The sequence below is a fragment of the Primulina eburnea genome, chromosome 14 (assembly GCF_022965805.1).
Source record: "Primulina eburnea isolate SZY01 chromosome 14, ASM2296580v1, whole genome shotgun sequence".
NCBI lineage: Eukaryota > Viridiplantae > Streptophyta > Magnoliopsida > Lamiales > Gesneriaceae > Primulina > Primulina eburnea.
Window position 1 is genome coordinate 29899713 of NC_133114.1, and position 22286 is coordinate 29921998.

General features: G+C 37.7%; 3 protein-coding genes and 1 pseudogene across 5 annotated transcripts; 1 reads left to right on the forward strand and 3 right to left on the reverse strand.

Moving 5' to 3' along the window:
- Positions 1-300: 300 nt before the first annotated feature.
- On the reverse strand, positions 301-3685 carry LOC140811862 (solanesyl diphosphate synthase 1, chloroplastic-like). The gene is made up of 6 exons (XM_073169975.1): positions 2864-3685; positions 2635-2759; positions 1847-1974; positions 1660-1763; positions 1347-1474; positions 301-1147 (listed from the first exon to the last, which is right to left on the reverse strand). The coding sequence occupies exons 1-6, from the start codon at positions 3093-3095 to the stop codon at positions 599-601; spliced, it is 1266 nt and encodes a 421-aa protein (XP_073026076.1). The 5' UTR covers positions 3096-3685; the 3' UTR covers positions 301-598.
- A 1019-nt stretch (positions 3686-4704) lies between these two features.
- Positions 4705-5704, reverse strand: LOC140811863 (major pollen allergen Ole e 10). Its single transcript, XM_073169976.1, has 4 exons — positions 5514-5704; positions 5377-5411; positions 5057-5291; positions 4705-4914 (listed from the first exon to the last, which is right to left on the reverse strand). Exons 1-4 carry the CDS (start codon positions 5563-5565, stop codon positions 4874-4876), a joined length of 363 nt encoding a protein of 120 aa, XP_073026077.1. The 5' UTR covers positions 5566-5704; the 3' UTR covers positions 4705-4873.
- A 2116-nt stretch (positions 5705-7820) lies between these two features.
- On the forward strand, positions 7821-9431 carry LOC140811550 (fatty-acid-binding protein 3, chloroplastic-like; annotated as a pseudogene).
- Positions 9432-9650: 219 nt separating this feature from the next.
- LOC140811549 (receptor-like serine/threonine-protein kinase At1g78530) lies at positions 9651-21782 on the reverse strand. 3 transcript variants are annotated; one of them, XM_073169495.1, is made up of 8 exons: positions 21715-21782; positions 21424-21555; positions 21160-21314; positions 20705-21043; positions 20356-20456; positions 10262-10415; positions 10046-10179; positions 9651-9965 (listed from the first exon to the last, which is right to left on the reverse strand). In XM_073169495.1, the coding sequence occupies exons 3-8, from the start codon at positions 21293-21295 to the stop codon at positions 9783-9785; spliced, it is 1047 nt and encodes a 348-aa protein (XP_073025596.1). In that variant the 5' UTR covers positions 21296-21314; positions 21424-21555; positions 21715-21782; the 3' UTR covers positions 9651-9782. The 3 variants fall into 3 exon arrangements, with proteins under 3 accessions (XP_073025596.1, XP_073025597.1, XP_073025595.1); XM_073169496.1 differs by lacking the exon at positions 21715-21782 and having other exon boundaries at positions 21160-21308; positions 21424-21668; XM_073169494.1 differs by lacking the exon at positions 21715-21782 and having other exon boundaries at positions 21424-21668.
- Positions 21783-22286: the final 504 nt, after the last annotated feature.

The window sequence follows — 22286 nt, forward strand, 5'->3', positions numbered from 1 at the left end:
TTTGTAAAATGTCATATATAAATAAATTTGAGAAACAAAAAATATTCAAAGTTCTTGCAATGATTCTGCAACGGTTTTCATTTGAACCGTCACCGCCTTATTCACCATTCCCCCTTTTCGGTTCTTACGCTGAAACCAATGCTTGGTGCTACAGAACCCTTTATTTTTTGGTGACATCATTATCTTTTGATACAGTCATTCGTAACAAGCCACTTATTTTTCATGATCACCCACCATTAAAGAGAGGAAAAAAAACATATTTTTTGAGGTATTTTTTATGCCATAGTAAAGAGCTGCAAATAAGAGATACAATTACATGATATTATTGGTTCTTCATGACATTGTACAATCAATGCACAACAAGAATTTGAATTTCATTGTCACGTATATGCCATTGTCTAAAAATGGCCAAAATAAAGTGTAACATCAGCTACAGAAATTACTCAAATATATATTACCTGTAAAATCTGCTGTTTCTTTTGATGCCACTTCAGCCAAAAAACCATCTGCAATGGCATTGACTTTGCCCCAAACGCCTTTTCCATTAAGAGATTCATTTAACTCGATCAAGAATCAACCATATGTCTGCATATACCCATCATTTTATTCGTTCCAAGTTAAATTTCACCATTTGTTCTAGTGCCATCTTGAAGGAACTAGAGGGTAGGCATTGAAGATTTCGAACAGCTTCAATAGCTTTCTTTCTTGCCAAATCTTGTGCCCTTTCAATCCCACCACAGTTCTTAACAATATCAACGGCCTCTTCAAGAGAACCACTCTCGGAAAATTCGGATTCGATTATATCTCTCAGTTTTGTTTCTTTCTCCAATGCAAAGATCACGGGTGCTGTCAGATTTCCCTTGGCCAAATCACTTCCAGCAGGTTTACCAAGTTGCTCTGCTGATTGAGTAAAGTCTAATATATCATCCACAATTTGGAACGACAGCCCCAAGTTCTTCCCATACTGGTACATCTGCTCAATTAAATCAGCACCCACTCCACTGAATATGGCGGCTCCTTTAGTGCTAGCAGCAATCAAGGAGGCTGTTTTGTAGTAACTCTTGATTAGATATTCGTCAAGTTCAACTTCACAGTCGAACAAACCGGATGCCTGCTTTATTTCACCGCTAGCAAAATCTTTAATAACCTGCAACACAATTCATCAAGCGAATCTGTATGTAAAATTATCTCAATTCTCAAAAATATATCAATTAGGGCCTTCAGGCCTCCCATTTGGGACTGTCTGCCATGTAATCATAGATAATCATACTATTTTTTTCCTCTATTTGCCTAAAAATTCTGACTTCGAGAGAAAAGTTTTAAATTTAGGATAGCATTTTGCATACCTGGCTGATAAGCTTTATGACTTCAAGATTTTCAAGGTTCGCCAAGTACCATGACGATTGTGCAAACATGAAATCTCCAGCCAATACAGCTGTTCTTGTACCGTAAAGTTGATGGACGGTTTTTTTCCCTGCAAAGGAATCAGCATATCGGAAGCATTCAAAGAACTTGAAATAATTCAGTGACGAGTGTTCTAATACAGAACTTGTAAAATGAAATATATCTGCCAAAGTAATGCATATATGATCTGTGATTTAATGAAGAGATATGCCACAAACAAGAATTTTCTCAAGGTGTTGGACTTAGCAAGCTAACCTCTCCGCAGGTCACTTTCGTCTAATACATCGTCGTGTATCAAACTTGCTGTGTGGATCATTTCAATAATTTCTGCCAGCCTTCTATGTTCTTTGGTGAGATCCCTGAGTCATTAATGGTAAGCTATAAGTGTGTCGAATATAGTTTTGCCATAAACTGGTTGAATTGGATGCCAGATTGTGCTTACTTCAAACCAGCAATCTCCGCAGTTGCTCTAGACACAAGGAAAGTTAAAGCCGGTCTCATCCTTTTGCCACCAGCTCCAAAGATTTGCTCAGCAGCAGACATCAGAACTGGATTTTCTGCACCAACGATCTAAAAGTGACTCTTGTCAGAAGAAAAAACCATCGATAATGGGGATGGATGGCTGAAAAGTTGAATTTGACACACGATTTCCACACCAACAACCTTGTTGACAAATCTTAGCATTATTTACACAACTCATCCGATGATGAGTAGTTGATCTCATATTCACCATTTAATGTGGATATACAATGGTACACGTTCATACATGTTAAACCGTTGTGGTCTGAACTTTGAAGGGTAACATTATAGCGGATGGATATATAGGAAAATATAATTAAGGAGAAAAATGCACTCAAAGACATTGCAACGGCAAGTTGGTTCATGAAGGCAAACCCCATCCTCTACACTTAAGAATGAAAAACATACAAAGAGGGAAATCAAACATTAACTCTGAGATACATTTCTAAGCAAAGGAAACCATTAAAGTGAAGTTGACAATCCAAAAAGAATGATATGAGAATTCTATGAACAATTTCATCAAGTCACAGATATCCAAGTTCGAAAACTCATAATCACCATATGTAGATCCAATATATACCAGTAAATTCCATCTTTCAACAGTAATAACAAGGTTAACCACCTTGAAGAACTAATTGATCTCATTACCACGTTAGCAACAGTACGAACTACAAACTGAACCTTCCAAAGCATACCAATCATGAAACTTACTGATTGAAGATTTTTGTTCAGCGTCTGCAAGTCATCGGCCACCACTTCAAATAAATCCGATATTGAAGAAAGCTTTGTTAACTCTTTAGTCAAATCCAGTACGGGCGGAGGGCCAGCAGCGATCTCTGAAACGGTAAAGAACAATCACAACATAGAAGTTTTTAGAACTCTAAAATGCCAATAGAAACTCATCCATCAACACCAGAAGCAGCAAATGAAATATTATCACCGTTGAGAAAAACTTCTGGAGTCTTGGTTGAAAACACGGAACATGGACCAATTTCACGCCTGTGGCACAACGATTTCCGAGCTTTGCATCCATCGACGTTCCGTAGCAGACCCTTGGAGCAATTTCTTACAGAAAAGCGATCAAAAGAGGCATTGGAAGAGCAGCCGCATGCCACAAAATCCAACCTTGTTCTCCCAAACTCAAGATTATGACAAGTAATGGACAACATCATCAGACTAATATGATTTAACTGAAAAGCCACCGAATTTCCTCTAAAATCAAGAACGCTATTTCAGAAACTTTCCAAGTCCCTCGTTTCATGAACACCGAGGGAAAAAATCAACACTTCAACATTAATAAAAAGCGAATCTTTACACAAAACCGAATTCTCCAACTCAAAATGTCAATTGGGTGTTCAGTATATAACCTTCCTCTCTTTTTGCGCACAAGAGTAACGGAAGTTTAACTACAACCCAAGCCGATGTTTTTCAATCTTTATTGTGCACAAGCATCGAAATATAAGTGGAGCAAGAAATACCACACATACACGAAGTTCCAATATTTTGCATCACACAAAGGGCATCGAGTTTTGTCCTAAATAGAAATACTTAAATACCTAAAGTGAATGAAAAGAGGCGGTGGGAGCGGGACAGTGACGTTTCAAGACACTTTGATCGTATTCCGAACGGGCAGAGAAAATTGAGAGGCAATGAATGAAACTACGAAGCACCAGAGATACGAGACCTTATCCCGCAACCAACAGCCTTTAGTGAGTCAAGCAGAGGCTTCGCTGAGTTGGTGGTCCGTATTCAGCGGTGTGCGCATTTGACAACCAGGATATGCTATTACTGATAATACGAAGAAATCTTGGATTAGCCACGTGTGTGATAACTATTGGTTTATTTGAGAATTATATATTTCATTTGTCAGCCAATACAATAAATCATCAAAGCCAAATACTTAATTTCAAGTTGACTTAAAGAACAAAATCCTTGAGAAAAACCGTAGTTCTTCCTTTTTAATTTGGTGCAAAGATATATCCATATAAGATGTTTCTTTTTTTAAAAAAAAAAAATCATGTAGCACGAATTTTTTTAAGATAAAATCATCATGTGGAAGTGGAGTCCAATATCTTGTTTTACAAAAGACCCTGTTCCTGAAGGACATGAATCAACAGAAGCAAAATGTCCTCTCAACACAGTTCTTGCGTGCTTGGCCAAAATGTGTGCCACCTGATTATGATCAGTATGCAAGAAATGCTTGAAATCCAGCACATATCTTGGCGTATAGAATCAATGGTGCTTCCATGGATAGTGGTAATGAACTGTGCATCAGTATCTAGAACGCATTTTGTCCATCGATTACGAATAATTGCCAGCAAGAGGCCTTCTCTAATAATTCAGCAACGGAGAAAAATAGTGCCATCACCATTGAAGATTAATAGTTCCCAAGGAGATCTAAATATGAAATTCTATTAGCCCTTAGCATTAGAAAAATAATAAATTTAGGAGATTTAGAGATTGTTTGAATCCTTTTTCATATAATCTTATATATTTACTTGATTGTAAAAGCAGACTCAACCTTCCTCTGAAAAGGTGGATTTATTTATATAGAAATTTAAAAATCAAAAGAAATTTTATTTTCAGAAAAATATTGATGTAGAAGATATATATATCCATGCCGCAGCATATTCTTATTAGTATATTTCAAAATTCCATGATTAATTGTTCTTTGTTGGCTGCTCGAAAGATATGCGAAATATATCTTATGAGATTGATAATTTCATATTATTAATGTTAGCTCAATAATTTAGAACAAAAAATATGAAAGGAGAACTTAAATTAGTCAGCACCAATATAATTTATATTAATCACGATATACACGCTTGTAATATATCTGTAGTAACCATGTCTGCACACTATATAGCTAGCTATACGTAGTAATATCAGTATTATTATTCTGTATGATATTACTTAAATTTTTAGTATATATATAAATCTCCTAAGCCTGCTAGACCTCTCCAAAAGGATTGTAGCTGCAGCTTCCATAGCCTGCATGCAAAACCCAAAAAAAAATATTTAAGTCATAAATTTGTACGTGAAGTTGAATCTGGCTCTAGCTGTCTAGCACCAATCAATTTTTCTGTATTAGAAACCGCGGATTGTTTCTTGATAACAACAGACGTAAACTTACTTGGATCGGTGATGACACGGAGTCCAGTGCCTCCGAAAACACAGTTCCAGCTGTTCCTGCCCCTGGACTGATAATACAGATTCATGGCTACGGAAGCGTGGTTAAATAAATTATTTGGTAAATAGCAAGCGCCGCCCGGCTGAATCGCGCTGCAGTCCACAATGCTGCAGGCGTATTCGATGTTGTTCGACAGTGGGACCTGCTCGCTCGAAGGTTTCGCCACGCACCAATCCTTCTGCATGCAAAAACATATATATGTATATATATTTACATATATTTCTTACATTTTAATTTTAGCTAGGTAAGTTTTAAGTACACACCTCCTGTCCTCTGGCCGATCTCATCATGTGGAACGCTGCATCCGGAGAAATAATTTTTTTTAAAAGATTATAGCATTTCAATTCAAAGCTCTGAAATATTATTTGAAACTCCAGTAAATGAAAAAAAAAAGACCTACCCGAGACTGAAAATAGCAGGAAGTAAAGAGAGACGAAAGCTAATTTAGCCATTTGCTGATGATATGATATGCAATATTTGTACGAGGATTATATAGAACGGATACATTTCTTGCACAAGGAGACATGGCATTTAAGTATATCTGGCTACGATAACAAGAATTGTCTAGAAGGGAAAGCTACGCAATATTTCTTATTTAGCTGCAATAATTTGCCTTGGAAGCGTTTCTTGATTTCGTATAACAAGAAACAAATTTTTTACATTAACTTCAAACTTAAAGCTTTCGCTCAACGACTTACCTTGAGAAGGCTAAACAAACGAGACGAAACACATTTCTACACCAATGTTATTTGAGGTAAACCCGTAGGGTCCTTGATTCATTTAAGTTAATATTAAATAATAAACAAATGACACGCATTATCTTTGTATGATAACTATTATTTATTAAAAATAATGTACTAATATTGTTATAAATTTATTTAACAATCATTTGGTACGCATCAGATAAATCTCTGAACTAATGCAATAATTTTCAAATTATTTTAATCATATTAATCGATATCCTGGAAAATATCCCATATCTGGGTCATCGTCGGTTTAGAGCCCGGGTAGCCAGGAGAATAGAGCAGCCTTGCCCCATGACCAGCCGTGGCTGAGTTCATCTGTGATCCCAGGAGGTGATAGCCCGGGAAACAAGGAGAGTGGAGCAGCCTTGCCCCATGACCGGTAGGGGCTGAGTTCATATGTGATGGCCATCATTAAGAGATTTTTTGGCGCGTGTATGAGTCATGTGACTCGATCGGAGTAGGCATGAATTGTCAGATTTAGTAGTATCAGTAAGCAGCATGAGCAGTCATCCACCATGAATAGCAATTGGGCACTGGAAGCAAAATTCTCGTTAACTTCGCTCCTATAAGTATCAGGTTTTTTTGATGTTAATTCATTCAGATATATATTTTCTGGAAAAAAAAAAAAGAATACTCACCTTCTTCAAAAAATATTTGACTGACCCGAGCATTGAAGTGGTTATGCCGGAAAAATCTTCGGCACCCCACTGACGATTTTTGTTATTTTTAAGTGTGCAGATATTTCTAAAACCAAGGAGAACTCTTTCCTGAAAAATATAATCCGACCCGATAAAATTACCCATATATCTCGTACTCATTTCGACCGGTCGCATCATAAACAACAGTATTGGACAAGCCATGTATGAAAAGTTCGTTTGAAAATATATTGGTAAGAATAATCGAACTCACGATCATTAACCAAACATTCACGTACTTCATCAACTCAGACACTCTATCAAAAGAGTCTTATCTATATTTTGTATACGATGCATGAGGTCCTAAAAAATAGAGCATGAAGTTTTTTTAAAATTTTAAAATGAAATTTAACAATTTTTTAAATAAAATTTGTAGGCGATAACAATATAATTAAAATCTGAATATGAAATATGTAGTTAGGTGAGGACGTGAGGTAAGTAAAGTGTATTTTTGGATTGATAAAAAAGTTTAGTCAATATACCAAAATATAGTTATACTAAAAAAAAATAATGCATGACACCTAAATGCTTCGAAGTTTTTATGCCGATTGAGTTTTACAAAATACCATCTAAAACAAATTTTTTAATTTAATAAAAAAATATTTTAGTAACAACCATATATAGCATCTATTTTTTTATAAAAAAAATTTAAGTTACTAAATATTTCTTAAAAGATATATGTACTTTGAATGTTTTTGAAAACATTAGAGCAACTATTTTAAATAAAAAATAATAAAATACTAAGATATTTCTTTTTCGTTATTTAATTTATTTGAATTTTTAAAAAAACATAGAATTATCAATTTTAAATTTAATAATAAGTTGTCCTCTATTACAGTCGGATATAGACACGAGATGACGTACAGAAACTTCCTATCACCGTCCGGCGGTGGAGACTTGTGTAAAGACACCAACTTGTCAAAATCATGTCATTACCGTCAACCTACGAATGAGTTGTAGCACACCTAAGCTGAAGCCTTGTACACATACATCCTATATTTTCCTAAATGCAGCTGGGATTGGTAATCCAGCTTCTGCGGACAATCACATTTACAGAAAATGGCCTCAATTTCGGCAATGCCCACCCAAGGTTGCCTTTCATCGCCCACCATAATCAAGTCCCTTGATGTGAACCCAAGAATCTGCTATCTTGAAAATACTCCAAACAAGCCATTATCTTTATCGAACAGGGGCGCGGCCTTTTCCAACTTATCCACATTTACGACTGCCCCTGTCAAGAGGAATTCGGCTTGACTTCGAACTCACGTCTCACCAAATGCTGTTGCTTCTTCTTCTGGTAAATAACTGTATTATTCGGTTTATTCAGGAAATTCTTGTGAATATTTTGTGGAGCTGTTAGTTTCATGTCCTAATTAAACGCAAGAAAAAAGTGTTCTTTTTGTTGACTTGTTTGGAATGCGTGCTTTGCTTTCTCATAGTTCTGGCAGTTCCCTTTTTCCTCCAAGAACCTTTCCGGGATTGGTCTTATTGTGGAAAAGTGTATCAGAGAATCTCATTTGGTTAGAACTTGGAAGTGTGTGATGAGGTTTATCTTTGACGGGACTGACGCTCCAATTAAGAAAAAAGTTGCCCGTAATTTTTCCAAAATATTAATATCGTTCCCTTCACAGATTAACTCGGTACCCGACTCATGTTATGATAATTTTATATGATGATGAGTTGCCAGTAATATTAGTCATGGTTTGAATGTAGAATTTGATAATCATATATACGTTAATCTCAAGTGGTGACTTAGTATTAAAATTGACTGCCGAAGTACAGTAAATTGCACTGGAGTAGTGAAATACGCATTTCTTTGCCACGTTCGGTATTCTTGTCAATTATTTAATCGCATTGATCTCTTGACTTCAGCTGTGGATCCAGAATACATAGAAGAACCTGGAACCAATGTGAAATTTCAGTCGTCACTTAACCTTCCCGGTTGCTCCTCTTCTTTGTCCTTTCTAGGAGCTGGTTAGTTGCTTCATCTATTTCGAAATGCCATGCATTGTTGCAGCAACTGTTTGAAATAAATAATCTGTAGTTCTCATGCTTTTATGGGCTATAAAATATTTGCCCTGTGTTTTATTTATAGGATACAGGGAAAAAGTCATTGCAATAATCGGAGTTAAAGTCTATGCTGCGGGACTATACGCAAAACCAACAATCTTTAGTAAGTTAATTGAGTGGAGAGGGCGTTCATCTGAAGAGTTACAGCAGGATTCATTGTTCTTGGATGCTATTTTCAAGGGTAAATATCATCCAAATAAGCATTTTCAAGCATGAGAGAGGAGGGTTGCCAAAATTGACTCTGTTCATTTTATAAATGCAGCTTCTCTAGAGAAATCACTTCATATGATTCTGGTTAGAGATGTAGACGGTAAAACGTTTTGGGATGCCCTCAATGAGGCTATATATCCCAGAATCAAATCAACAAGTCCAGTGGATGCATCTGCACGATCATTATTCCGTAGCATTTTTCAAAGGAGGCCCTTAAAGAAATGAACTTCCATATTTTTGACTTGGTTGGACCCAACCCAAAATATTTGTGAGTTCGAAATCTTTTGTGTGCGATAAATTTCACCTATTTTGACTCTGAAAATCGGCAGTTCTTTCCTTTGAGTAGTGTTGGATGGCAGCGATTGCCCTCATTCCCATTTTCACTCGCGGCCACCGATGTGATATAATAATCAAAACATGACGCCTACATTTGAGTTATATTGTTACAACTAGTTATAAATTTTGACACAGGTGCTTGGTTCATTGAGGAGACTGAGAAAATGATATATTCATTTCCATTTCTCTTCTACTTTATCAGTAAACCTCCCATTATAACATATCTATTTTATTTTGTTATTGTCAAATTGTAGGTTTGTGTGTCATCTGAGGGTATGCCTTCTTCAGTTGATGCTACAATTGAATCGTCAAACGTTGCATCTACTCTCTTTGACGTATTTCTTGGAAGCAATCCAGTGTCTCCATCATTGAAAGATTCAGCTTCTAATGGATTTACTGCAGCTCTAAAGTAAATGAACACTCGTTGAGTTCAAATTAGTCTTTTTTTTCCCATGTTAGTTTGGTTTGACGAACTGAAACTTTTCTCATTGAATCAAGTTTCAATGTATCTATTTATGTAAACGTACTTGGTATCAATACATTCAAATGATACAGTGCACATTTTCATAGATATTCAGAAGTTTGAGTACGTTTGCAAGTTCCGGATGTAAATTATTCTGGTCTTATCTGCTCTAGCATCTTCACTACTTCAGCCATTGTAGGTCGTTTAGTCGGCTCTGACTCAAGGCACATCAATGCTATACCAAATACATGGTTAATTTCGTCAGCTGGACAACCTTCCAAAATGCGGTCGAGTACACATTCTTCTCTCTTATCTTGGACAACTGTCTTAACCTGCAAAAGTATGATGTCTGACCAAGTTTATCCTTGAGAGAAGATTGAAAATATGTACTTCAAAAGATTCAAAATTTTACCCATGTCACCAGCTTAGTTCCCTCTTCTATGAATGATTCGTCCGTTGGTTTTTTCCCCGTTAGAAGCTCTAGCAATACAACACCAAAGCTGTAAACATCTCCTTTTGCTGTTGCTTTCCCCGTGTCAAAATATTCTGCAGAAGAGCGAGCAAAAGATCATCAAACATTTCTGAAATTAATAAATTTAACGACGTAGTATATGACTATGTAGCATACCAGGAGCCAAGTATCCAAAAGTTCCTGCAACTAATGTTGATACATGAGTTTTATCTGGTTCAATCAAAGTGGCTAATCCAAAATCGGATATTCGAGCCTCCAAGTTATGATCCAACAATATGTTACTCGACTTAATATCTCTATGTATTATGTGAGGGATGTTAGAGTAGGTGCACGTCGAGCCAAGTGTTGGCCGACTGTTCACGATGAAACTCTTTGTATAAACAATCTTTATTTTAATAATATTTGAATTTATTAATTTGGCGCATCTTTATCTTTATACCCATGCTAGTTGCATAGATAAAGTCCTTGAATATACAAATAGTAGAAAGAATATGAGATGCTCATATGATGAGTATCATGAAACTCATATTTGGAATACTGTATATTCTAAACTGTTCCTAGTCGATTCAGCCGCCACTAAGAAGGATAAAGGCCGCTCGAGTTAGAGACTAGTATCTGCGATGTGAGTACCATGTTTCATTGGTAGGGGACATTGTGATGTCCGAGCATGCAGATAGGTGCTCCTTGTAGAGTGCACTGAACAACCCTCCATAAAAGGACTTTCCAAGTGGTTCTCACTTATCGAGTGGAAAAGTCCTGGTTTATGGTTGTACAGAATTAGTCCTTATGACCCGGGACAACATTGAGACTCTATGTGCTAGCGTTTCACTTTGACTTGTTTACCGACTCTTATGGGGTCATTAGGTGGCAAGGTTGGGTGTTACGGCGAAACATATAGGAGTCGATGCATTGTAGTCGGGGATTCACCGCTTACCTACGGGTATGGATATCCTATGTGTTTTTCATGTATATGTGGGTTGAAATCTCTGATCAGAGTATGGTGGTAATTATGAAAGGGGTTTCATAGATTACACCATCGATGCAACCACGACATGACACATAGTATCGATTCATTGACAACTCTCGATAAACCAATAGTTGTCGAATCGGTCGGGATATATGAGTTGAAGGGACCGTACTGTACACTAACCATAATTGAATGGTTCTTGCAGGCACTATCATGTGATACCTAGGGAATCACGTAAGCGATGCTGCTAGGCGCTTAACGTGATTGGTTGGGTACTATCAGACTTGAGTTCTGACGTTCTTACTATCAAGGAGTTGATAAGTGAGAATGGAGCAATTGGGGTATGCTCGTATAAGGACATGTTTAGTCCGAATCACATTGAGATGTGAACCCACGGCTAGTTGTATCAATGAACCATTGAGGGCCACACAAGTACTTGCTTAGTAAATCCCGAAGAGAAGTAAAATAGTTCAATGTGTTGAACGGCATATAAATGTGTTTATAAGCGTAAAGAAAATTAGAAGTATGACTTCTATGAGAGAAATATAAATTTTAATTTATGGAAGTGTTCCTAAGATTAAAATTTGGCCAAGAAAATAATGTAGTTGAAAATTGTGATTTTCATAAACATTGTTGTGGACTAAATTAAATTAATTCAAGTGTTGAATTAATTAAACACTAGTGGACCTAGTAGAGTCTAAATAATTAAATTAATTCAAGTGTTGAATTAATTAAATAATATTGAGTCTTGTAGAGCTCAATTTAAATAATTATTTAACTAGTGGGACTTGAGTAAAATCAAGTAATATTTAATTTATCTCAAATGTGTTTGGGATAATAAAATTTAGTCTATGGTTTTTTAATGTGTTAAAAACCATATTATATACAAGTGAGACATGTAGGGATTGCATGCTTGGGAGGTGAAGAGCCTTGATTACTTTTTAATAAAATATTCAAAAGGCATGCAACTTTTGAGAGACAACTTTTGTAACACCCAAGGCTAGTCTCCCACACTCCACACACAACTCACTTGGCCGAAATCTTGGTTGGGTTTTCTCTCATATTTTTCAAGTTTTGTTCTTCAATTTTGGAGAGCAAAAATCATCTCTTTGAAAAATCCTCTTGCTTTTCTAGTGCAAAGTAAGAGGGGATTTACAAAGCTAAGTGGTGGGCTTGATTTAGAAGCAAGGAGAAGAAGGAGCTTGTAGATCTTTCAACCAAACAAGAGCTTTGTTATTTAAAACAAAGTTGGAGCCATTTCATCAACTCTTGAAGTTGATAGGTACATTCCTCAATCATCCTATGCATGTTTTTAGTTTTTTGTAAATGTTGCACAAATTATCAAGGGGGCCGAAAATTTCTATGCTATTTTTCGAAATTTATGCTTCCGTTGCGTTTCCGGCCACCGTAACCGATCCGCTTTCAAGTGGTATCCGAGCTAAGGTTATGATTTTTGTGTAATATTTGCATAATGTTATGTTGAGATCGATTTCTAACCGTTTGAGATTTTTTGTGCAAGAAAATCAAAGGGCCGAAAATTTTGAAGAAAAACAAAAAAAAAAAAAAATGATTTTTCGGGCAGCATGTTGCTGCCCGAGGGCTGCCCGAGCTGCCCTGAAATTTCGGGCAGCAAAGGGCAGCCCGAGGGGCTGCCCGAATAAATCCAGCTTTTAAAATAAAAAAAAAAATTTTTTTTTTTGTTGTTGCCGGAATCCGGCGACGGAGCTCCGGCGACGGCGATGACGGCTAGGGTTTTCAAAAGTGTTTTGGACAATCTTAGTGTCATGGGCCTTGAGATGTTGGGCCATTGGATGACCAACATAATTTGTGAAATTTAAATGGGCCTAAATATTTTTGGTGAAAAATGGTTTTGGGCCCTTAAGTTCAAATTTACAATTGTTGCACATATTTTCTCATAAAATAAATAATTGAAGTTGGACTTTAATTATTTATAGTAAATTGTGATTTACAAGAAATTCGATTATAAATAAATTAATTTGAAAGTAGACAAAGGTGTTTGTATACTTTGTTAATTTAATTTATAATTGTGGCGGTTAGTGATTGGATCAAGATATATAATATTGGATCAATTAATTATAGTGATAATTAATTGATGGTGTATGATATGTGATATTATGCATGAAGGATGATCAAAAGCCCAAGCCCAATTTGCTAGGTGTATGCTAGGATATTTGTGTTGTATGATTGTAATAATTATCAATTTATAAAGTGGGCTTGGTTTATGGCCCGTTCCCACCCCCCATGAGATGTATCCCTATGTGCCATGAATATTTAATTGTAAATATTAGAATAGTGGAAGATCAAGATTGGAAGATGGTGGCCTTGGTGATTATGAAGATCGAAGACATGTAATATTGGATGCTAATGTAATAACTTAGTTGCATTGCATCCCTGCATTTACCCTAGGATTGGACCTAGGCCCGTGTTTGGCTCACACGGGCCATTAGTTTTGGGGCGATTGATCATCCTTGTACTGTTTTCTATTTATAATATATGCATGATATGTTATAAATAATGAGTATGTGCGTTATTATTATTATAATAACAAAGTTGCATGAATCCGGCAAACATACGATCAAACATGGCGAGCTTTTAAAATAAAATTAATGATGAGACCTTTCAAAATTAAAAACCCTCATTTTGAATAAGATTCAAAATTAATATCAAGTCCGAAAAGGGGAATTATAAATTTGTTTATAATTTCCTTGTCTTCCATCGACAATGGATGCATGATGAACGCTACCCGTACTCGGGGCTCGGCTCATATTATTGGGGGAGCCTTGGGTGCCGGAAAGCTGTGACATCCATTGACATTGTGATGTGAACTACGTGGAACTCCCATGATTTCGGCTCATATTATTGAGGGAACTCATGGCGACCGTCCATTAAGGTTCAATATCGATGGGTTAGGCTTGACACGTAAAGATGAACGACGTCATATTATTGGGTCCTAATCAAACGTGAGACAAAAGTATACGTAGAGGGTTGCATGGCGATGCAATTGGAAACTACCTTTTAGGAATTATGATGGCCGATATTATTCGGGATCACAATTCGCTAATTGGACCTTACGTACCTTCTGAGGAAAGTGTTTCCCGTTTTCACTAGAGGGTAGTGAAAATGTCAAAACAGTGGGAGCGATTATTTATAAAGTAAAAGTCCAAACTTTATATCTTATTAAATATTTTAAAATAGTCATTAACATTTATCTGTTTTACTTTTCAGTACAATCTTTGACATGTCATCAATTCGCAACCCGTTTTCGGTCATTCTCGAAAAACACATTCTAACCGGACCAAACTATATCACTTGGCTAAGAAATTTAAAGATTGTCCTAAACTCGGAGAAGATCGCATATACACTTACTGAGGCGCCCCCTGCTGAGGCTCCTATAGGCTGCACTCCTGAGGAATTGCAGACCTACAAGGATTGGTGCGACCATGACTTGAAGGCGAAGTGTTATATGCAGGCTTCGATGAACGATGAGCTGCAAAGGCGATTCGAGGATGCTAAGAATGCTGCTGACATTCATATGCACCTCAAGGAGCTCTTCGGTGAGCAGACTCGGCCTTTGAGGCATGCCACAGTGAAGGAGCTCATCACTTTACGCATGCGAGATGGGACTTCGGTCCATGAGCATGGCCTAAAGTTGATTGGGCTCGTGGACAAGCTCGTAGGCATGGATTTGATCTTGCCATCGGAGTTGACCACGGATGTGTTGCTGTTGTCACTGCCCAGCTCTTTCGATCCTTTTGTCGTGAACTTCAACATGAACAAGCTTGAGCCTAGCCTTGAAGAGTTGGTGAACATGCTTGTGACCTTTGAGTCCACGATCAAGAAGGAGAAGCAGGTTCTTTTTGTGGGCTCTTCATCTGGCACGAAGACCGGTCCACCTGGGAAGGGAAAGAAGCGTTCTTTCCAGCGTACCAAGAAGAGCGAGCCCTTGAAGAGGCAGACTTCGAGTCCCGTAGTGGCAGCCGCGCCAGTGAAGGCTGAAAAGACTGTTGACATCTGTCACCACTGCAAGAAGCCTGGACATTGGAGGCGTAATTGCAGGGAATATCTTGCGCAGAAGGGTTCTGCCAAAGGTATGTTCTTTATTGAAGTAAATATCTCGATTAACTCTACTTCTTGGGTATTGGATACCGGCTGTGGCTCACATCTCTGTAACGATTTGCAGGTGATGGGAAGAAGTAGAAGGCTCCGAGAGGGTGAGACCTTCTTAAGGATGGGCAATGGAGCAAGAGTTGCTGCCAAGGCCATAGGAGATGTTTGTTTAATTTTGAACAATGATTTTAAGTTTGTATTAAGAGATGTTTTATTTGTACCAGACTTGATTAAAAACATTATTTCCATTCCTATGCTTGATATTGATGGATATTCTTGTTTATTTGGCAAAGGTGTTTGCAATATTTACAAGAATGAATGTTTAGTTGGTACCGGTGAACTTGAAAACAATCTCTACACCTTAAAATTAAAAGATATTCCACTTAACAATGTCCAAACGATAACAACAACAAATAAGCGCAAACAAGATACTCTTAATTCGGCACAATTATGGCATGCTCGATTAGGTCATATATCCCTAAGAAGGATGAACAAGCTAGTGGGAGTTGGCATGTTTGATATGTCTGATATTAACGCTCTCACGACTTGTGAATCCTGTCTGAAAGGAAAGATGACCAAAATTCCCTTTAAGGGCCATGCGGAGCGAGCCAAAGGGTTATTGGATTTGATCCATACCGATGTGTGCGGTCCGCTTAGCATCACCACTAAGCATGGACATGCCTACTTCATCACCTTTACCGATGACCATTCGAGGTATGGGTATGTGTATTTGATGAAATACAAGTCTGAAGCCTTTGAAAGGTTCAAAGAATTCAGAAGTGAAGTAGAGAAGCAATTGGGACGAAGCATCAAGACACTTCGATCGGATCGAGGTGGTGAGTACTTGAGTGCCGAGTTCCAAGAGTATCTTAGAGAGAATGGGATTCTCTCGCAGTGGACTCCGCCCGCTACACCACAGTTAAATGGTGTTTCGGAGCGTCGTAACCGGACTTTGATGGACATGGTTCGGTCTATGATGGGGTTCACGGAGTTGCCGCCATCCTTTTGGGGATATGCGCTTGAAACAGCGGCACTGTTGTTGAACAATGTCCATACAAAGGCAGTTGACAAGACTCCATATGAGATATGGATGGGTAAGCCTCCCAAGTATTCTTATCTAAGAATATGGGGGTGTCCTGCTTATGTGAAGCAGACAGTGGGAGATAAATTGGATAGTCGATCCATTTTATGCTACTTTGTGGGATATCCAAAGAATTCAATTGGATATTACTTCTATCATCCCCAAGAAACAAAGGTGTTTGTTTCTAGGAACGCAACCTTTTTGGAAAAGGAATTTCTATTGGATAGAAAAGGCGAGATGATAGAACTCGAAGAGGTTCGAGAGACACCCACAGTTGTAGAACCCACACCCGAGAAGCCAAGTGAGGAGATACAAGCTCCTAGAAGAACCGAGAGAGTCTCGAGACCACCTGTGAGGTATGGTCTGCTTCTTGAAGAGGGCCATGATGAGCCTAATCTTGGATGTGATCCAAGGACCTTCAAGGAAGCGTTATCTGATGCCGATTCATCCAAATGGCTTGAAGCAATGGAGTCTGAGATGAATTCCATGCATTCGAACCAAGTGTGGAATCTCGTGGATCCACCTGAGGGAATTGTTCCCATAGGGTGTAAATGGATTTACAAGAGGAAACTTGGGGCGGATGGGAAGGTATTGACCTTCAAGGCGCGACTGGTAGCAAAAGGGTATACTCAAAGGCAAGGTGTTGACTATGAGGAAACCTTTTCTCCAGTTGCGATGTTCAAGTCCATTAGGATTTTGCTAGCCATAGCTGCATGGTATGACTATGAGATATGGCAGATGGATGTCAAGACTGCCTTCCTTAATGGGGATATTAAGGAAGAGATTTACATGTCTCAACCTGAAGGGTTTACATCTATCGGAAGTGAGCATATGGTATGCAAACTTCAAAGATCTATTTATGGTCTTAAGCAGGCATCTAGGAGCTGGAACCTCAGATTCGATAGTACAATCAAAGAGTTTGGTTTTACTAAGAATCCTGAGGAACCCTGTGTGTATAAGAAGGTCAGTGGGAGTGCTGTGACATTCCTTGTTCTTTATGTTGATGACATTCTACTCATTGGGAATGATGTAGGAATGTTGCAATCAACAAAGATATGGTTAGCAAGTAAGTTCTCAATGCAGGACTTGGGTGAAGCATCTTTTGTATTGGGAATACAGATCTATAGAGATAGATCAAAAAGATTGCTTGGTCTCACCCAGTCCACATACATTGATACCATCGTGAAGCGGTTCTCGATGGATGAGTCCAAGAGAGGACATCTACCAATGTGTCATGGCGTGTCCCTATCCAAGTCTATGTCTCCCAAGACTGATGCAGAGATAGCGGCGATGACACGAATTCCGTATGCTTCGGCTATTGGTAGTATCATGTATGGGATGATATCTACACGTCCTGACGTGGCATTTGCACTAAGTGTAGTGAGTAGATATCAATCCAACCCTGGTCTTCCACACTGGAAAGCTGTGAAAGACATCCTCAAGTATTTGAGAAGGACCAATAAGTTGTTCTTGGTCTATGGGGGTGGAGAACTAAAATTGGAAGGCTATACCGACTCTAGCTTCCAAAGCGATGTTGATGACTCGAAGTCAACCTCCGGATTCATATTCATGCTCAATGGTGGTGCTGTCTCTTGGAAGAGTTCCAAGCAAGACAGTACTGCGGATTCCACCACTGAGGCAGAATACATTGCTGCATCGGCTGCAGCAAAGGAGGCTGTTTGGATTAGGAATTTCGTCCAAGAGTTGGGCGTCATTCCAAATGGAGTTGCTCCTATCCCGGTGATGTGCGACAACACGGGAGCCATAGCTCAGGCGAAGGAGCCGAGGTCTCATCAGAAGTCCAAACATGTATTGAGAAAGTACCACATCCTCAGAGAGATCGTGGAACGAGGAGAAGTGTCGATCGACAAAGTCGGCTCCGCAGATAATGTTGCTGATCCACTAACCAAGCCTTTACCAGGACCATCATTCGAGAAGCATCGCGAATCAATGGGTCTAAAGTATATGGGTAGTTGGCTCTAGTGCAAGTGGGAGATTGTTAGAGTAGGTGCACGTCGAGCCAAGTGTTGACCGACTGTTCACGATGAAACTCTTTGTATAAACAATCTTTATTTTAATAATATTTGAATTTATTAATTTGGCGCATCTTTATCTTTATACCCATGCTAGTTGCATAGATAAAGTCCTTGAATATACAAATAGTAGAAAGAATATGAGATGCTCATATGATGAGTATCATGAAACTCATATTTGGAATACTGTATATTCTAAACTGTTCCTAGTCGATTCAGCCGCCACTAAGAAGGATAAAGGCCGCTCGAGTTAGAGACTAGTATCTGCGATGTGAGTACCATGTTTCATTGGTAGGGGACATTGTGATGTCCGAGCATGCAGATAGGTGCTCCTTGTAGAGTGCACTGAACAACCCTCCATAAAAGGACTTTCCAAGTGGTTCTCACTTATCGAGTGGAAAAGTCCTGGTTTATGGTTGTACAGAATTAGTCCTTATGACCCGGGACAACATTGAGACTCTATGTGCTAGCGTTTCACTTTGACTTGTTTACCGACTCTTATGGGGTCATTAGGTGGCAAGGTTGGGTGTTACGGCGAAACATATAGGAGTCGATGCATTGTAGTCGGGGATTCACCGCTTACCTACGGGTATGGATATCCTATGTGTTTTTCATGTATATGTGGGTTGAAATCTCTGATCAGAGTATGGTGGTAATTATGAAAGGGGTTTCATAGATTACACCATCGATGCAACCACGACATGACACATAGTATCGATTCATTGACAACTCTCGATAAACCAATAGTTGTCGAATCGGTCGGGATATATGAGTTGAAGGGACCGTACTGTACGCTAACCATAATTGAATGGTTCTTGCAGGCACTATCATGTGATACCTAGGGAATCACGTAAGCGATGCTGCTAGGCGCTTAACGTGATTGGTTGGGTACTATCAGACTTGAGTTCTGACGTTCTTACTATCAAGGAGTTGATAAGTGAGAATGGAGCAATTGGGGTATGCTCGTATAAGGACATGTTTAGTCCGAATCACATTGAGATGTGAACCCACGGCTAGTTGTATCAATGAACCATTGAGGGCCACACAAGTACTTGCTTAGTAAATCCCGAAGAGAAGTAAAATAGTTCAATGTGTTGAACGGCATATAAATGTGTTTATAAGCGTAAAGAAAATTAGAAGTATGACTTCTATGAGAGAAATATAAATTTTAATTTATGGAAGTGTTCCTAAGATTAAAATTTGGCCAAGAAAATAATGTAGTTGAAAATTGTGATTTTCATAAACATTGTTGTGGACTAAATTAAATTAATTCAAGTGTTGAATTAATTAAACACTAGTGGACCTAGTAGAGTCTAAATAATTAAATTAATTCAAGTGTTGAATTAATTAAATAATATTGAGTCTTGTAGAGCTCAATTTAAATAATTATTTAACTAGTGGGACTTGAGTAAAATCAAGTAATATTTAATTTATCTCAAATGTGTTTGGGATAATAAAATTTAGTCTATGGTTTTTTAATGTGTTAAAAACCATATTATATACAAGTGAGACATGTAGGGATTGCATGCTTGGGAGGTGAAGAGCCTTGATTACTTTTTAATAAAATATTCAAAAGGCATGCAACTTTTGAGAGACAACTTTTGTAACACCCAAGGCTAGTCTCCCACACTCCACACACAACTCACTTGGCCGAAATCTTGGTTGGGTTTTCTCTCATATTTTTCAAGTTTTGTTCTTCAATTTTGGAGAGCAAAAATCATCTCTTTGAAAAATCCTCTTGCTTTTCTAGTGCAAAGTAAGAGGGGATTTACAAAGCTAAGTGGTGGGCTTGATTTAGAAGCAAGGAGAAGAAGGAGCTTGTAGATCTTTCAACCAAACAAGAGCTTTGTTATTTAAAACAAAGTTGGAGCCATTTCATCAACTCTTGAAGTTGATAGGTACATTCCTCAATCATCCTATGCATGTTTTTAGTTTTTTGTAAATGTTGCACAAATTATCAAGGGGGCCGAAAATTTCTATGCTATTTTTCGAAATTTATGCTTCCGTTGCGTTTCCGGCCACCGTAACCGATCCGCTTTCAAGGGATGCAGTCGTGATGGAGGTAGCATATTCCCCTAGCGGCTCCAACTGCTATTTTGTATCTTGATGGCCAATCGAGAATCAACTTGTTCATAGATTTTCCTGCATAAAAGCGGTACAGCTTTAGTTAATGTGGTTGCTAATAATTATGCAACTTAAAATCCAAATTTAAATGTCATGTTTCTATGCACTAAGTTGGCAAACATATAGAACATCAGGGGAGGCAATTTTAGTTCTCCAATCATCTATCTCCCAATAGTTGCATTAATTTGTAACTAGTTCAAACTCGACACTAAAAGTAATTGTTGCATCTTAGCAGAAATTTAAAAGATTGATCTTCATGTGCATACCATGAAGAAGCGTATCCAAACTGCCGTTCGGCATTAGTTCATAGATAAGAAGATTATACTGAGGAGCAGCATAGTACCCATAAAGGGTCACGATATTCCGATGCTTAATATCCCCCATAGCTTCCAACTCCCTCTCAAAACCGCGATCGTGCTCTGCACTGAATCTGTTGAGTTTTTTAACTGCAAAGGATATGGATTCGTTTACCATCAGTTTGTAAACTGTCCCATAACCTCCGGATCCAATAACATCATTGTTGCTTAGTTTCATTGTCTTCTTCAAGAACAATTTTGGTTCCAAAGAATTGGTCCTCTGTGATTTAAACATTACTAGTTTCCCACCTGTTCCAGACATCATAATACATTATTGTCTTCAACTTGAGGATCAAAACAATTAAACTTATGCAAACTATGCATGATTTAGACCCCAAAGATCAAAGGTTAGAAAGCCTTAGTACCTGTGAAACTGTCTTGGAAAACCATTTGTTTTCTTTTCCATCTACGATAACAGAGAATTGCCATGATGATTTTAGAGATAACAAAAGCAACAACTCCAATCGTGATGTAGATTGGTAGCGTCTGCTTGTTTTCCATTTTTAGAGACGCCCTGCAACTTCGAAAAACGTATATTTCGATGGGTTACAACGATGTATTAACATGATCTAGATACTGTGGGATCAATGATATAGTAGTCCATGCAGAAGCTAAAAGTTGGGACATACCTGTATTATGCTCTTAAGCCAAGAACATCAGTTTTTGACAAGTGCAAGCACATAAATTCGAATACGTTGATGTGAACTAAGCAGTGAACGGAAGTTGTTTTCAAATTAGGCTGTTTCTTTAAGTTTTCCACGCTGAAAAAGGAAAATTTTGGTTCTTATTTAGAGAAGATGTCGGTTCACATTGGGATCAATGGGTAGTGATTAATACTATTTTCACAAGCAAAGTTCGTGATTTTCAACGAAGAGTTGAAAATACGAACATACATATATGTATTTTAAAGAACTGCCAACCTGTTGTGTTGTCCACATCATTAATACGGGTAGTTGGGTATCATGCCTTTATTTGACCAACCTGTTTAATAAAAATAAAATAAAAGATAGTACGTACACAAAAATATAAAAAAATTATACAATGGAACTGTCGATTAATATATGATAAGGAGTTATATGCCATTTTGGAGTACAACAAGGGATAAAATTCAATTTTGTAACAGTTTTAAGACTGGAAAGTTTGAAATTACAAATGATCTCCCATACCATCTCATTTTTCATGTGATTAAGAAAGCCTTCTTTTTATCTTCCATAAAAAATCATGTGATCCCAAGCTTAAAAAGTTTATGCAAATTATGATATTTTCATTTGTCACCTGCTTAGATAAACTCCATTATTAAGCAATTACACATGTATCTGTGGATCAAGAAATAATGGCAATTGAGGAATTTGTTATTTTTTTATTTTCGCAAAATTTGAGATATTGAATTTCATGGAACTTCATAACTATATATATACACAAACAGGCACACACTAAATTCGCAAATTTATCGTTGATCTGAAAAATTATTATAAAGATCATGAGATAATTT